The 17,777-nt window shown below is 38.5% G+C and overlaps 2 protein-coding genes across 4 annotated transcripts in view; both read right to left on the bottom strand.

Moving 5' to 3' along the window:
- TMEM168 (transmembrane protein 168) overlaps nt 1-6,768 on the bottom strand; it is a 49,255-nt gene extending 42,487 nt beyond the window's left edge. Inside the window, exons 1-2 of one of the 3 annotated variants that reach the window (XM_060156821.1) lie at nt 6,544-6,768; nt 883-2,136 (exon numbers count right to left, since the gene is read on the bottom strand). In XM_060156821.1, the coding sequence (XP_060012804.1) occupies nt 883-2,010 (1,128 nt within the window). In that variant the 5' untranslated portion in view covers nt 2,011-2,136; nt 6,544-6,768. Of the gene's footprint in view, nt 1-882; nt 2,137-6,543 lie in introns of those variants that run through there. The other 2 variants (XM_060156823.1, XM_060156822.1) reach the window with 2 other exon arrangements.
- Nucleotides 6,769-13,974: 7,206 nt separating this feature from the next.
- Nucleotides 13,975-17,777, bottom strand: part of BMT2 (base methyltransferase of 25S rRNA 2 homolog) — an 87,328-nt gene continuing 83,525 nt past the window's right edge. Inside the window, exon 5 of the mRNA XM_060156824.1 lies at nt 13,975-17,196. Within this exon, the coding sequence (XP_060012807.1) occupies nt 16,567-17,196 (630 nt within the window). The 3' untranslated portion in view covers nt 13,975-16,566. The remainder of the gene's footprint in view (nt 17,197-17,777) is intronic.

Genomic DNA, 17,777 nt, shown 5'->3' with positions numbered 1-17,777 from the left:
TGCCCTACATCACAACCTAATGTACCCAAATTACAGTATTTGTGACACTGTAATAATAATTATTGGTTTACGTGCCTTGCCTCTTCCGCCTCCCATTAGAGATTGTGCCTTCTTTAATGACGGAGACATTTTTTACTCATCTCAAGATCTTCAGCACCAGTACAGTACCTGATATACAGTACAGTCAATAAATGTTCAGAGAATGGAAGACTGATATAAACTACAGATATAAACTCTAGCCATATAGTTTGAATGTCTTTGTCTACAAAAGACCTTTTTTAAAAAAAAAACAAAAACATATTGTGGGAAGCAAATGTATTGTAAAACTAGTTTTTTTCTTTCTTAGGAGAGGCTCTAATCTGTAATTAAGAATCTGATATGTTACTATATAACTAATCACCTTTTACATAAAATCTTAGGAAAATGACTATATAGAAGAAATGTAATGAGGAGACCAATGGACTAGACAGAAGCTAGGTAACCTAGTTCTGGCTAGTACCAGTGACTCTGGATATGTTTTCTGGCTTTCAGTTTCCTCATGTGTAAAGTGAAAAAATTAAAGAACAATCTCTAAGCACCCTTCAAATGTTAATATTCTAAGGATCTTTAATCCATGAGTGTTTCATTAATGAACAATAAGAAGGCAGGAGGCATGTCACATGCTGAGTATTCCTAATATTCTGGTTCTTCTTGCTAGAAAGCAAGTGAAATTATCCTGTCAATATTCATTCAGTACTTCAATTCCAGGAACAAAATTAAGTGCCCCACCATCTACTTCTGAAATCAGGAACTTGACCTTTCAATTCTAATAATTCAACTCTTGAAGCAAGCATTTAATCACATATCATAGGCACTGACATAATAAACAAACTGTAAGCTTACCTGCCAGGAAACTGCTCCCAAAATTGCTGTTGCAAGAAGACTAAAAAAAACTAACTGCTCCGAAATTAAGCAAAAGTGGCGCATCCCTTTGGATGCCATGATTCGATCTAGGTTATTGTTATCTACCCTGTGAGTAAAATATACTTTATGGCAGTCATTTAATTTGGAATGGAATCCCCAAAGAGTTAAAAGAAAAATAATATGGCAAATCATCCAGAATATTCCAAAAATAGAAAAGCCTGGTATTACAAAATACCAGAGATGAGTGTCTCTAAGTTTAAATGCTGAAAGAATGAAAAATGTAAGCTCAATCATCCCAGTGAAAACAACAGAAAGTCTTCTGCAAATTCTTCCACGGTACAAATAGGGTTTCCACCTTTCAGTCACTGAAAGTCCACTAAAATAAATGTCAAGGAAAGGATCAGTTATCAGGCAAATAAAAAAACATGCAAAAGCAACTGGATTTTGGGGAGTTTCCAATGCGGAGAAAAACAGCAAGACTGCAAAAATAACTAAGTTTGGAATAGCTAGAAAAGACTTCATTCTCAGGTCAATAATCAGCATGGCCAAAGCTACAACAAGTAAAATGACACTCAGAGACTTTTCCACCAACATAGTTGTGCTGGCAATGGCAAATCCAACAAGTTCCAGAAATTCAACTGTGGTTAGTAAGGTGGGTCGATGACGGACATAACCAGAAATTCTCTCCACCAAAGAGCATAGTATCCTTAATACTATGGAAGTTAGAAGCAAATATTTGGTTGATTCTTCTTTCACATCATTTTTAAAGGATGAATTATCAAGAAAACACAGGAGGCCAAGCAAGAATCCAAACCAAAGATTGGATAAACTTAAACTTGCTGCTTCCATTGAAAAATAATAATAGAGTATGCTGGCAATTCCAAGAACAAAAAGACCAAGAATAAAAATTACCAAAATTAAGGAATTTGCTGTTTTTTCCCATCTTACATAAAGACCTAAGCATATAGCAACCAGTAGATTAATTCTGGCTAAATAGCCAAGATAACGCACTGAAGAATGCATGTTCACTTCTCTGTTTACTTCTTCCAGTCTTGTCATTGCTAAATAGAGACAATGACTAAAGCAATAACGCAGTGATTTACACATTAATCTGTCAATCTGGGCTTTCTCCCCACGTTACAAAAATTAACTGCTTGTATTTCATCCAGCAAATCCAATGTTTCTGTAACTCCTACTTCAGCATTTTCTCTGGTGGAATTTGTTTGTAGTGATCTAAAAAGAAGAAAAAATATTTCGTTGTTAATTTTATGTAATTTGCCTTTCACATGTATCTTCCTTATACAAAATAATGAATAAGTGAGAAATAAAGTTTGTTCTGAAACCCAGCTTAAAATGTGACTTGTGTGTATCTTAATGGTAATTGTCTCTGGCTTAAAAACTCTGCAGTTTATCCAAACAAAAATTGAGATTTTTTTCTACTCATCCTATGCTAGGATTGTATGACTAAGTCACCATCAATGAAACTGTTTTTCCAGAGATGGTGAGGAATTCACATAATTCATTTTTACTCCGATACGTGGTTTTTCAACAACACGCAAAGATGAGATATTCAACTTAGCTTAGATGTAGCAGATGCGTCTGGCACAAGGGAAAGCTACTCAATTCTTAAATGAAACAAGGGACCTCATCATTACCTCTAATTTGAAAAGCATTAGTATCCAATAATAGCAACCATTACTACCTGCCTAAAATCATCTACATCTTTTTACCAGTCACCTCTAAAATGCGATGAAATCTTAATCTAACAGTGTTTAACTAATAAACTTATTAGAAGTTTAACTGTATTAAAGTTACTCAGTCACTAAAGTTGATCCATAATTCTCCCTGTACTTTTTCCTCTACTAAATTACTTTGATTATCAAACCTACAATCTTTGTAGCAAACCAATTCTGGACCTTTCTAGTCAAAACTGTAAAGTTGGAATGCTGACCAATATTTATTGTAAGGTAAATTTTTAAAACTATAATTTTACTTTTAAAAAGTTACCACAATTATTTGTCAAAGAACCCAGATAATTATTTCAATCTTAAGTGCCCCTTCAAGTTGCACTTCAAACATGATGTAGTCAAAAAATGATTTAACTATCTACTACATAATTCTTCAAATTTTCTAGTATGCTATTTCAGAAGAAATGATCCATGCAATGGCTCAGGGTCACACTGAATATCCATAGAGAACTCAATCAATAAAAACTCAAAAAGTAACTAGTTTGTGATCAGCTTATTTATACTTTCTAATAGCAGGACACTAAAAGAAAGACCCAAGAGAAATATGAGATAACTTGGAATTAACTCTTAATTACCCATTTAGCTGGAAAAGAATGTCACCAGGTGACAGCTTTAGGGTCTCTGGGAGGTTCCAAGTATTATTACTAATTTACATGTTCAACATGTATATTTTTTACAGCTAAGTTTATTTAATTAACTAAGAATGCTAATTTTTCCGCAATTACATTTTCATTCAATCATTTCTTAAGAAACCACACACCACTAAAGAAAATATCTTCCTTGGTATATTTAGGTTTTATCTTTTTACTTAAGAAACTGATAGTATCTAGAGTACGTTGCATTTTTTTAAACATTACTTCTATGTGTTATATAATCATTCAACAAATATGTTGGAATATATGTCCTCAAAAGGTCGATGGTACAGTCTGGGCTCAGATGACTGAACACTGTTGGAGAAAAAAAATCACACACTAGACTAAATGGTTGCCACTCAACTCATGAGACATAGTTCTGTGTTTCTCTGGTCAACACACTCTCATTCTCTGTGATTATGCAAACCTCTTTTCCCTATCCTCAAATCTCTGACATCCACTTCCCACCAAATTCTCACCAGATGACTTTGCCTCCAATGAAGTCATCAGTAGGGAGCTTACCTGAGTTTCCAACACCACAAACTCACCTCTATTTACATTTCCTGATTCAAGAAAGGAAGGCTGTCCCTTCCCTATCTAAGGCTACATATTTTAGCCACACACGTATCCCTTCCCCTCTGCCTCTTCCAGAACTTCACACTCTCTCCTCTCTCTTTAAACTCCAACTCTTCTCTTATCCATTGACACAACCATTTGCAAAGCTCTTTTTAAAAAATGATACCAGGGCTTCCCTGGTGGTGCAGTGGTTGAGAGTCCGCCTGCCGATGCAGGGGACACGGGTTCGTGCCCCGGTCCGGGAAGATCCCACATGCCGCGGAGCTGCTGGGCCCGTGAGCCATGGCCGCTGAGCCTGCGCGTCTGGAGCCTGTGCTCCGCAACGGGAGAGGCCACAACAGTGAGAGGCCCGCGTACAACAAAACAAAACAAATCAAAAAATGATACCAAAAAAAAAAAATACAGAAACAACAAACAAAACTAAACAATCCTCACTAATCCTCATCTCCTCTTCCAAGTTCAATCTTCGGTCCTCTTGACAGCCAATATTTGACTGCTTTACTTCTCATACCAACTAAACAGTGGTTTCCACCACACAACAACAAACTGCTCTGCCAAGTTCTAAAATAACCTGCAAATTCCTAAATCCCATGGGTTCTTTTCACTCATTATCTTGCACATTCCTCAAACAACCTTTGACGTTTTTGATTCCTTTCACCTTCTGAAACCTGCCCTTCCTTTAGCTTCCAAAGACCAGACTCCAGATTTTCTTCCTAACTCACTGATCTCTCCTCTCTGTCTCCTTGCAGGGTTTTCATTCTGAATCTATCCTTTGGATGTTCAATCCCAAGCCTAGGCTCTTCTCTCACTATACACTTAAACACATATATATAAACCTACCTGACAGAAATAAAAGCACTAGCTCGGTTCTGCACTGAGGTAAAAGCTTAGAAAAAGGTAAAGGAAAACACGTAAATAATAAAGTACAGCACATTCATAGCATGGAATATATGCAGCCACCCTGTTATAGGCCAAAACCAACATGACAGAATATTATTTTTAAATAGCTAATTTACAAGTCTTTTCCCATTCTGACCTTCTTCAAAAGACAAACAGCCTGAATCAGAGTAAAACAACAAAGCACTGCAAACCTTTTCAGTGGGTCTGCCATCACTAATGATTCAGTAGGAAATTCCTTGAGAGGCAGATAAAAAAGGAGCACAGAAGAGTCAATCTGAATACCAGAAAAGTTAACTAACAACTGCCAGAGTCTGTTTTATAAAATCCTATGTACTACTCTAAACCCTCTTCTCCTTCACCACCTGTATGTAATCGTCACCCAAGTCTTGTCCACTCTTTTTCCTGCACACCTCTTAAAAGTATCTACTTCTTTTCATCCTCAAGGTCACAATCCCAGTTCTGGCCACCATCATCTCATGGTTGAATGTCTCCTTGCATCCACTCTTGCCCTTCTCCAAGAAGTATCTTTTTTTAAAGCCAAAATTTGTCACATCATTCTGTTACGTAAAAGCCCCCAGCGGCTTCCCATCACTCTAAGCAACAAAGTCTAAACTCCTTAAAATGCCTTATAACACTCTCCTCATTGGATATGCATAATTCTCCTGCCTCATCTCTTACCATTCTTCCTCTTGAACTTGTATTCTAGCCATACGGACCTTTCAATTCTGAACCATACTAATGCTATTCCCTCTCCAGGTGCACTGCTTTCCCTCCTCTTGGCCCCATCCCAGTCCTCACACCTGGCTCACTCCTATTCTTTACTCTTTACACCTCAGCTTAAATGATTTTCTTAGGGCAATCACCTTGACTCATTTATATGATCCATGTACTTCCTCTGTAACAGCAAAATATTGACCATCAACTGTTTAAAATCTGCATTCCCCATTAGATCAAAAGGTCTCTGAAAGTCTGTCTTCGATACTGTACACCAGTATTGAAGACAATACTGTTTAGCAGAAAGTACTTTCTGTTTAGCAGAAAGTTCGACACCAAGTAGGTATTCAACACGTACTTGTTGAAGAAATAAAGAGTGATGCAGAAATAACTATATTTAACAACAATGCCAATCAGTTATAGGGCACGTATTAATATACAAAGAGTAAACGAGCTGTCTAATTGGTTTGCTTCTCTCTCGGCCTTATGCCAGCCTTCACTTAATTCATCCAAATTCCTCCAAACCAACAAGTTCTCTTTCATGTCCTACTTCTAGGGAATCCAAGACACACTATATCACGTGCAACGTCTTTAGACTCAGAAACTATTTCTGTCCCATCTAGGGGAAGTGTCAAAAGCTGAAAGAACATACTGAGCACCCAGGGTCGGGGAATTCCAGTGCTTCGGTTCTATGAATTCATGATAATAACTCTTTGGACCCATCTCATACAAGGAGAATGGCACCTCGAATACTAAATCCCTCAGCAATAGGGCAGCAATAACAATTCTTCTTCCATTCTGCCTCCTCCTAGCAAGATGTGGGAGGCCCAAGAAGAAGCCTCGCTGTTGTCGACCATAATCCAGCTGAGTGGGGAACTGCTGGGGGATACGGAGAGGCGCCCCGCCTTCCATCCTCCACCCCACACCATCAACTTCTCTCCGGGCAGGTATCCCTACCTCCGCCCCGGGAGGCCGGCTGGGCGGAGCTTGGGGCCCGCACCACTCTGAGCCCTGGGCGGTGACTATGCCCAGGTCTCACCGCCTCGCCAGTGACCCCCTCGCCCACCTACCTGACTCGGCCGCTGCTACCAACTCTCTCAACCCTCCGAGTCGGCGCTGGGGCCAGCACGGTAAAGGGAGGGCCCTTGCGGCTGAGCCTGCGACTCGCAGCGGGGAGGCGGGACCCCAGGGGAGTCGAGGGCCAGAGGCCGCACGCTCTAGCACAGGCCAGTCTTGTCGGAAACTTTCTCCGTTACTGGCCCGGTTACGGCCGCCATATTCCCGCCGCCGGATCCGCGACGGTACGGAACGCCGCCGGGGTCAAGCGGCACGACGCGCTTCCTCCCTGAGAGCCGGCCCAGGCCCTGCCCCCCTCCCCGCCCAAACCCTCCGAGCCGCCGCGGACCCAGGTGCGTTCGGCGCTGCGCGAGCGCAAACGGCCCCATCTGGGGTACAAGCTGCCGCCTTCCTGGACCTGGAATGGGCGGCGAACAGGAAGCTGGAAGACCACGAAGGATCAGGCCGACCGTGTCCATCAAGCCTCTAGGCCGCCACCTCGGGCTTGACCGAGACCGGGGCAAAGCGGCCGGGCCGGCCGGCCACACAAGAACAGTAGATACTGTAGGAGGCGTTGCTGCTCTTTAATACCTATCGCATAATATATGGCTTTGTGTCCCTGACCAGCTAAAAGCTCAAGCTCCTTAGGCTCGCCTTCAAAGCCCTCCTCGCCTCCTTTTCTAATTAAGACTTCCTTTCATAAACCGCCTGGGTCTTTACTCCGCCGACAACGCTAAGCTCCCCCAGTCCTGACCCAATTCCATTACCCCTCTCCCCCCGCCCCCCGTCCCTTACACGTTCACCGGCCCCGCATCCTGAGGGTCCTTCACATTCCAGGGCTAATTCTTCTTTGTATCTGAACGCACTGAATAAACATAAGGGGATATTCCTCGGCAGCGTTTCACAACAGCTGTGGAGCTGATGATTTTGGGGTTTGAATTCTGGTTTCTCCCCTTCCTATGTGCCACCTAGGTTTCTCCATCTAAGAAATGGTAACAAAACCTTTGCAAAGGAAGGAAACCTTCCTTCTATGTTGTGAATATTCAGTAAAACATTTTTTTTTTCTGGCATCATAAGGTAGGCCCTCAAAAAGTATGAATTCCCCCTCCCTCTCCAAGAAGCCCTTCCTGCCTGCCAGCCTTCTGTCCCTACCATAATTTTCTACTGTTCATAGCACTTAGCGAGGTCAGTCTCTATGAACCCCAGTTCCCTCATATGTAAGTAGAATGCTAATAATACCTACCTTACAGGGTTGTTGTAGGGATTAAATAAGATGATGTATGTAAAAATTACCTTAGGGCTTCCCTGGTGGCGCAGTGGTTGAGAGTCCGCCTGCCGATGCAGGGGACACGGGTTCGTGCCCCGGTCCGGGAAGATCCCACATGCCGCGGAGCGGCTGGGCCCGTGAGCCATGGCCGCTGAGCCTGCGCGTCCGGAGCCTGTGCTCCGCAACGGGAGAGGCCACAACAGTGAGAGGCCCGCGTACCACAAAAAATAAAATAAAAATTATCTTAAAACCTTTACATGGTTTATCTCCTTTGGGATAAAGCACAACAACAGACTATACAGCAGCTTGACCTCCAACTGAAACAGTAGGGAAGGGGGCAGGGCACAACCTTTAAAAGAATGACATAGCCGTAGGACATGACAAAAACTGGTTAGAACCAACTAGGTCCAAGATGGCAGAAGATTTGACTTCCAGTGGACCTTGAGCCTCATTATACGCTCATTGTAATACATCAGCGGGCTAAATGACACACCCACAGGTGCCATGACAGTTCTGAGGTCAACCATAAAAGGTCAAAAAGTGGGCCGTGGCCCAACTCCTGGAAATCTCCACCCCTTCCCCAAAATGACTGGAATAATTCTGCCACTAATTAGCCTTTGAAATTACCCAGCCCATAAAAACTAACCACCCCATATTTTGGGGCCTCTCGCCTTCTGAGATGACCCACACTCTTTCTGTGGAATGTGTTTCTCTCTAAGTAAATTCACTTCTTACCTATCACTTTGTCTCTCACTGAATTCTTTCTGCAAGGAAACATCAAGAACCTGAGCTTCTTTAAGTCCTGAGACCAGCTGTGTGATCTCAACTAAAAGACCGTGGGTTCAGGTCCCAATCTGGGTTCCGGCTGGGTTGAAGTCCCAATCTGAGTTGCATGATTTCACCACCACACTCCCCCAACTCTGCACCCTAGCCTGCTTCCATTTCCTCAAATGCAGGGACATGTCCAGTTTTGCTCACCATTAAATAGGCCTACGTGGTGCCTGATATATAGTTGGTACTTAAATATTTGTTAAATGAAATAATAGAACAGAGTAGGTCCTCTCCTCCCACTTATTTTCTATTAGTGTCTTCTATATTCTTGTTCTATTTCCCCTAACAGAGTATGAATTTCTTCATTTTCATTTCATAGATGGTGAGGGGTTGGAGTGGACAGCACGTCTATAAGTGATGAAGCACCCTCAGACTCAGATTCCTCATTTGTAAATGAAAATTTTGTGTTTGATTCTCTCCAGACTCCTGTCTAACTCTAAATTCAATCAGTACCCAGCTCCCAAATCTGTAACTCTGTTTCTCTGGGGAACACAGCGTCACATTTCCAACTACCTGCTAGATGTTTCTACTTGAATATATTGTCCTCACTTCTAATTCAACTTGCCTTTAATGGATTCCCACCACCTGAACCCTGTTTCCAAGTGTGGTGAATTCTCCCCTGTTGACTGAAAAAAATGCATAACCTAAAAGTTGAGAATTATGTTTTATCTGGCAGACAAAACAGAGGACTTAAGCCCAGGACACAGTCTCAGATTGCTCTGAGAGACTGCTCCAAAGAGGTAAGGGAGGAGCCTCGATATATGGGAGTTTTCACAACAAAGACCAAGTAATCGGAATTTCAAAAGATTAGTGTTAATTAAAGAAAACCAGACATCTCAAGTTAATGAATTTAACACTTTTCTATGTATGGGAAGATGCAATAGTCTGGGCTTACTGAAATCATTTCTTTGATATGTACATCAGCTACCTTGAGCCAGTATCCTGTGTTTTCCCATCCTGACTCCTCAGGTCTCACCTTCCGGGGGTGGGGAGGGACCTGTAATTTGATGGCTGCAACATTCTTTGTTTACTGACATGGCAGCCAACATTTTTCACTCACACCCCCCAACCTTACAAGTCTAGTAGCTGAAACTGAAATGCCAAGTATTTACTCAACCAATTATGAGCACCAGCTGGGAGCTATTGGCTCAAGAAAGCAGGCACAGAAAGCTATGCTCCCTGGGTAACTGCAGGAATGAAGCAAGGTAAGTTCCTGGGGCAGTAGTGAGAGTGGTGATGGTGGCTGTGAAATGGTTAATGTGTGTGGAAGGTACAGAACAGGCAAGACTAAGAGAAAGTAACAGGGCTATTAAAGCCTATTTGCTAAAACAAATAATACTCACTATGTGTTATATCCCTACCATGTGACAAGATTGTATTACTTGCTTTATATAAATTGTTTTTAAACCTATCTTCAACACAGCAAAATCTGTGGATTAAGAAATAAGTCCCGAGGAAATTTGCCCAAGATGTCATAGTATTTAATGGTGGAAACCTATCTGGATATAAAGTCATTGGGCAGTAGTTGGAATAATGTATCCCTTACACAAATTAAGAAACTGCTGGAGTACCACTTCTCTTGTGGAGTTGAAAGATATCAATTAGCTAAGTCTTTCTTTTTAGTATGTAGTAAAGGTAATGATGGCTTACAAACTTAAATTATTTTATTGGCAATGAGAGAGAGGTGGGGATTGGATGTCACAGAGACATGGTGAGAACGGATCTGAGATTAAGATACAAGAAATCTAAATGGGTAGGAGTAAGCAAGCGGGGGGAGGGGGGAAGTTACTTAGTATTGATCTAAGCTACATTTTATACAAACCAATTCAGACTTTTCTGAAGTATAAATTGAGCTATATCCTGATTCTGAGAATACATTAAGTAATAAACAATATAAAACAGACCTTGACCTTCTCCCCTCCCCCGAAAAAAAATTCATAAACTAAGTATTGGCAGTGAAGCTGTGTCATCTCGCTTGCATTCTATAAAGTAAAATGAATTCATCTGCAAATATTTATTGATCACCTGTTTGTGCAAGGCACTTTTCTCAGCTGAAGATACAGAATAGGATGGAAGAGGGCCTTGCCCATATGTATAGACAAACAAGGAAAAGGATAAACTTCAGATAGAGTGATGCAGAGACTACTTTAGATTATGTGGACTGGGGAGATCCTCCTGAGGAGGTGACATGCAAGCTAAGATCTGATTAGCAAAAATCAGCTAGCCATGCAAATCCAATATAAGAGGGAGAAATTCTAGGCAGAGGGACTAGCTGTTGCAAAGGTGAGCACAGGCTGGGTTCTCCCTTGCCCCACCCTCAGGGGGTTAACATTGGAGGTGAAGGAGAGAGTGTAGGAGGTTGAATTGGGAGCGGCAGGGAGGGGCATAATTTATATTTGGTACTTCCATGATGAGAGATACCCGTATTTAATTGCATCTAGATTGGTTATGAACAGTGTGCCATAATCACATGAACAGATTTCAATGATATGTATCACCAAATGCAGCAGTGCCAGAATATACTATTCTTCAATTTTGAAGTTTTTCTTGCTTCATATTAATGCAAATGTATTTCTTTTTTTCTTAAGTTACATTGTTAGCTCTGAAGAGCACAACAGACACCTATTCCTTACAGTACCTAGTCTAGTGTAATACTATAGTAATGAAACCTCAAATGATGAATCAAGCAGGACTAAGGAGATGGTTTGTGACATTCTAACTCCCATTCTATAGCTCATTCCAATTGGCATCATTCTCCAGGCCACTGGGGTCCCTCCTACCTTGATAATACTTCTGGTCACACAAGATCCAGAGCTTTTCCTATCAAAATGTTATCTTAACTTTTAAATTCCCAGGTCTCTAATTTTCCACAGTAACCTGCACTCTGGTACTTTAATCTGTGCTAATATTTCAATGGAATTGAAAAACATAAAAGCTCCTTTTCACAGTCAAGCCATTAGACCCTCTTTCTGTCTCAGGTCTCTTTCCTAAGCATCTTTCTACTTGCAGGCAGGCTCATTTAGCCTGCTTACCTCTCTTCTTGCCAGCAATCATGCATCTACTTTACTTCTAGGCCTGGCTTTGCGAATGTTATCTCTTAGATTCCTAGTGAAAAGGCCTGTGGCGATTTAAAAACTATAATTGTTTCTGGATGACTTTATCTTTCCTACATACTTTAGCCTGTCTCAGCAAACTCTATCCAAACAGGGGATATGTTACAGGACAAGAGTTTGAGGGAGAACTAAATTAATACTGGCCATGGCCATGTTTGTATTCTTTTTCCTTGGCAGAAGGCAATGGGAATAGCTAGCGTGGCATTAGTTAACTCTAGGAAAGATTTGTAGGTCTAGGGAATAAATGTAAATGACTTACATGTGGATTCCATAATAGCCTCATGTAGACTGTATCTGTGACAACAAGTCATATTCTTCTAGATATCTGATTCCCCCACACCAGCTCAAAGGTATATGGAAAGAATGTTATTAGGAGATCACTGATTTACTTGGTTGTGTCTGCCTTCAATAGATAAGACATACAAGCAATAAAAATGCATGTACATTCTCCTGGCTATTCTCTGTAAAGAGGTGCAAATAGGCCCAGTGCCAGGAAATGCTACCAGGCATTGTTTTGTCTTTTGAGTAATGCTTCCTACTACTTTTATTGTTTACGTGGGTATTCCAATCCAACAATATTAACAAATTTATGTTTTACAATCTTATTGACAAATTAAGAAACAATCCTGCAGTCAACGCCTATGACCTAAATTTTTGTATTTTCCTGTAAGTTAAAAAACATAGGTACCATCTTTGGTACTACTGATGGGGCCAATCTTAGAAATTGTTAAAATCTATAGTGCAAAACAGTTATCAATATATTCAATTACTAAAGACAAGCAGTGACATGAATAACAAGTGCTTTATATTATTGCAAAAAGTGGAATAGCTTTCTATTAATTGAGCAAAGGTGTTCTGTTTAAAAATAAAATTCACAGTTGAACACTGCTTATGTAGACTCAAAGTTACCCCTCAGCAGTGCCATCTGTAACAAATTCTTATCTGAAAAATACATACTAAACTACCGAGCTCATTCTGAAACAAATTTGGGATAAAACATACAAACTTGAGTTTAAAATAAATTAAGAGATTCCAATTATTAAGGTTTGAATATCTCTAAGACAAAATAGGGTTTAGAAAACCTAATACTTCTCTCCTTTTATAACATTTAGAGGTCTTAATTTGTTAGCTATTGTAGCATGCTTGTTTATTGGGTATTATGTAATATAGGCCACCACTAATAATTTTGGGGAGCTTTGTGTTCAGTTGATCATTGACATGAATTTTTTATTGTGAACTATCATGCAAGTTACTGCAAATCAAGTTTTTGGAACGAATAAAATAACTATAATACAAACATTCTTTGTAATAAACGTTTGTGTTATGTTTTTTGGGACTAGTAATTTAGAGGTATTTGTTTTTCACCTTTGCTGTCTAACAATTTCCAACACGAAGAAGGAGCCAGATCTTAAGTCTACATTCTACTTACCTAGTATGTGGACTCTTGAAGACGAATACCATTGCAGCACTGTGCTCAGAAAGTGTGGGAAAATGGAGCAAAAGCTCAATTCCATTTTTTCCTTGCTTTTAACAATCAGAATTTTCAGTTTGCACTTTTCTGGAGGGATGAACAATATATCCCTCTTATCTACAATGTGTTTGTGATTTGCTAAACAGTTTTTGTTGTGTTTTAAAATTTTTTTGTCTCCTGTTCTATTTAGGAAACAAATTAAGGAAGTTAAGCAGGAGCAAAGGTATAGGATCAGTAGGCAATCATTCCTAGATACAGATGTTAACTCCATGTAGAATGCTTGTTGTCTTCATTAGATCGTAAGTTCCAATGAAAGCAGGGGACTGTGAACACACCAAGCCCTGCTGTTTCCCCAGCATATTGCACTTGGTAGAATTCAAATATCTGTTTAATGAATAAAGAACCCTTTCACATTATGAGAAAGCCATCTGCTGCCCTAAAATAACTGATATACTTAGGTAAATTATCTTGGATGTAATTAACTTTCAAGAAAAGCAGGGTATGACATAGTTGACATATAATGAACTAGAATTTGTTGTTTGTTGTCCTTGTTCGTCGGTAAATAGCATGATAATGGATAAGTCACTTGAGCTCTCTGGATCTCAGTGAATGAATTTATGAAATTAAGGGACTGGACTAGATGAAACCAGATAGAAAATTCTAAGTCATTTAAGTTTTAAATTGCTTCCCAATTCTGAAATCACTTAGTGAGATTAGGTCAAGACCACAAAACTTTCAGTTCGTAAATAACAGACAAGGAATATTAGAAAATTTAAAATTTTTAATAAATGTGCTTTGTTCACAAAATGTGAAAAAATACAACAAACACAAACATACATTTTCAGGTAAGCCACCTCCCACCACTTGGCAACTACCATATAAACCACTTGATCTATTCATAATCCTGAAGAAACCAAGCAAATGATCATTTGTTTTTGAAACATCAAATTATTTTGGAGAATACTGTTGTGAATGTGACAGGAGGCCCCTTAACTTCTTCATATCCAAACAAAATCATTCTCAAGAGTACCCATACAGTATTAAAGGCTCTAATAACTTCTTGTGTCATTACATATATAATCTGGCACCAAGCCACATGACTGCTTATATTTTAACATTTATATGTTGAATTGGCTTTGGTGGAATACGTATTAGTTTAAATCCTGCGCCAACCTAATTTTGAAGATGAATTTACAGTAGTAACAAACGAGATTTATAAATCCAAACAAATTTATACTAAGTGAGAGTATAGGTTTTTATAAAGAGATTTTTCTTTAAAGTACTACTTAAAATACATCATGCACACTTTGGAGCATAAGCAGAATCAATATCTGTAAACAATCAGAAGAATTTATAGCACCAACATTTTAGCTGTAACACATGGGCTAACTCCAAGGTCATATATCAATACTTACACCAGCCTCTCAAAAGCACTGTTTTCATTTACTTTCAAAGCGCTTTTGTTTGGTATGTTGCTTTTCTTTGCCTTTAAGATAGCATTTAGCCAAATCACAGAAAACGGACCGTATGGTAAAGGAGGTACTAACAACACACATTTTTCTATGTTACCCTGAACACAGTGTTTTTTTTCTTCTTTTGGGCGAGTTACAAGACTTGACCTGTAGTTCTTAATTGGAAAGAAAGTCTAATTATTCCTTATTATTAAGTAATCTTATGCTATTGAAAGTAAACGAAAAACTTCAAGTTACTTCTGGCATATTTGAGCAACCAATATTTATTGCATTTACTCAACTGACTTTTAGGTTAATTACAGTCTTGTTACTTTCATTAATTTAGAATGTGAAATTTAATTTCAAATATTGGGTATACACACTCAACCATTTATATCTTAAAGGGTAAATTTTTTATTTCTAAGTAAAGTTTGACATTCAGAGTTAACTACAGCAATTCACAATAAGCACAAAAACACTTTTATCAGAGTAAAGAAGTTCAGTTTATGAATTTAGGATCAACTATTGAAAATGCAAATTTCCTTTAAAAACGCACACACACAACATTAACCATGAAATCTGAAACTGTGATATTTCAGTGCAAAAACCTCAGTATGAGGTAATTTTAATGTAATAACCACTTGAAAAAAAATCCACACAGTGGCACTCTTAAAAATGATAGTTTACATGACAATTGCTGGCTGACAAGACAATGTGGACTAAATGTTCTTAGCCATTTAAACTAATCTTGTCTTGTTGGACATATATTTCTCCTTAATCATTTGCTTCTGATTCAGAAACACAGAAAGGCATTTATCAATGTGGAAAGGGAAAATTCCCACAGCCAACTAATGGTTTATATATTCAAAGAAAAATTTCTGCTAGGATTTAGATAGAAATTAGAATACCGAAACGTCAAAACCATTTTATGAGATTACCAGCAGAGGGTTAATTTAAAATTTTTCTATATAATTCCAGACTTGTAGTGCAGCACCTCCTAATGGAAAGGTGAGGACCCTATTAAGGTTGGTCTAGGTAGAACATAAGCTCTCTTACAAGTGCAAACCCTTTCACATATGTGTTTCGGGTCAGTATTGAGTATTATATTGTTCCTTGCTTAAATAGAAAATTTTGTAAATGAAACCTAAATGTAAAAAAGTAAAAGTGAATTCTCACCGTTAAATATACTTTACACCAAGGCCCAAATCAACAAGAAAGATATGAAAACTCTATTTTGGCAATGGTGTTTACTGTACTATGCTAATCAAATTAGAATACACACTTTGGGGGAAATATCTCCCCAATGTCTGATGCTGCCAAATGAGCAAGCAAGAAAGAATAAGAATTATTAATTCCAAAAAGTTTGGGGAATGTTCAATCATCAGACAAAACTGAGCCAAAATGGCTTTCTATAACAGGTAACAATTTAGTTAGAAAAAAGAATAAGTGCATCACAAAACTACTAAACCAATCTATCTCTGTCACATTTAACTTGTGAGTCATCAAAGTGCAATCTACAGCTTTCTACATATCTTAGTTTCTCATTGCAATGGTTTAAAGTCAACACTGAAAAGATGAAAATAAGAAAAATACATAGCAAATTATGCTTCATTTTTCACAATAGCACTAAAGAGAAAAAGGTACCTTTCTATAATATCTTAGTGCTAAATGCTAAAATAACAGTGGTTTCTGCTATGACAGGAGTCACTCTGCATGAAACTTTAAGCTTTCTATATAAGAATAAATTTTAAAATCCAGAAGTAGAAAAAAATAGCAAACTCTGTAAACCTTTGCATTTCTTCTATGCAAAGCAGGTTTTAAGTACTGAGTTCATGTTAGTATTTCTGATTAGTGTAAGCAATTAAGTTTAGGAGTCTGGACTGAAAGGGCCTTTTGCTTTTATATTAACTTAAAAGTAATATGGGATCTTCTAGCTCATAGAAGGGAATAGAGCTGGATTGACTTTCTCCAGAATCTGAGTCGTATGGAGCATCAGGGAGCTCTGTGAAACCATATGCTAGCTGTTCATCTTCTATATCTGATCGAACGTAGCAGGAAGGGTTAGAATATTCCTCATCTTCTATACTGTTGAAATCTTGAGGAATATATAACATCCCTGGGTAGTTCCTACTAACCAAGTCACTTGTGGTTTTTAGGGAGGTTTTTCTAAATGCCATCAGATGCATATGTGAAAATTTTGAATACTTGAAACGTTTAAAGCCCAGGGACTCTATAGCAATCTTCCAGCTTTTCATCATCATAGCGTGACGGTTCTGATGGGAGGAATCAGGTGTGATGATAAGCAATAAACCATTTAACACTAACAGTTCATGGGCTTTCTTGCAGCAAATCCATCGCTGGTAAGGTGATGGAAAATAGGAAAGAAGGAGAGAGAAAACAACCACATGGAAAAGTTCTCCAGGAAGAGAATCAATAGGGTTTTTTAGCTGCTTCAAAAAGGCATCTATAGCATCCTGTGCAAGCTGGAGTGGTTGCTGAAGCTGCAAATTCAGGAAGTCACATTTATACACACTCTGCAGAAAGGGAAAAACAAGGCATGTTAAGAATTTTAAGATCACCTCCACCTAATTACATAAATTTTAAACCAAGCTATTTCATAGCATTTCTATATAATTCAAGCTTTAATTATGTACCTTTCCCTTATAAATATTCCACTTGCACAGACTTATTCAACCAAAACTTTTACTCAGAAAAATCTCAGAGTAATTAAGCCCAAAGAATTTCTAGTCATTATTTAAAAAAAATATTTCTGAGTAACAATTAATTAAAAATTAGAAATAATGTTTAAGTATATATTTTTTAAAAATAATAAGGGTTTATTTGAAATTTTATTTGGGTAAGAGCCTACAGGGATGATTTATTTCTAAACTTAGTCATATTTATATTCACTTAAACATTTATAGTTACCAAAAAACAGGTTTACATAAAAATAACTTTAAACAAGAAATACCATGAAATAAAGATGAATCAAAGAAGTCAAAGAGGATAATGAAAGCAGTTATAAATGTGTAAAAGCAAAATACCAGAACTGTTAAGGTCATGAAAAACCTCTTTTCAACCATTAACTTTAACCATCTCAAAAGTAATTTTAATA

The sequence above is a fragment of the Lagenorhynchus albirostris genome, chromosome 8 (genome assembly GCF_949774975.1).
Source record: "Lagenorhynchus albirostris chromosome 8, mLagAlb1.1, whole genome shotgun sequence".
NCBI lineage: Eukaryota > Metazoa > Chordata > Mammalia > Artiodactyla > Delphinidae > Lagenorhynchus > Lagenorhynchus albirostris.
The sequence above is the reverse complement of the archived record's forward strand: the minus strand, read 5'-3'. Positions and strand labels throughout refer to the sequence as shown.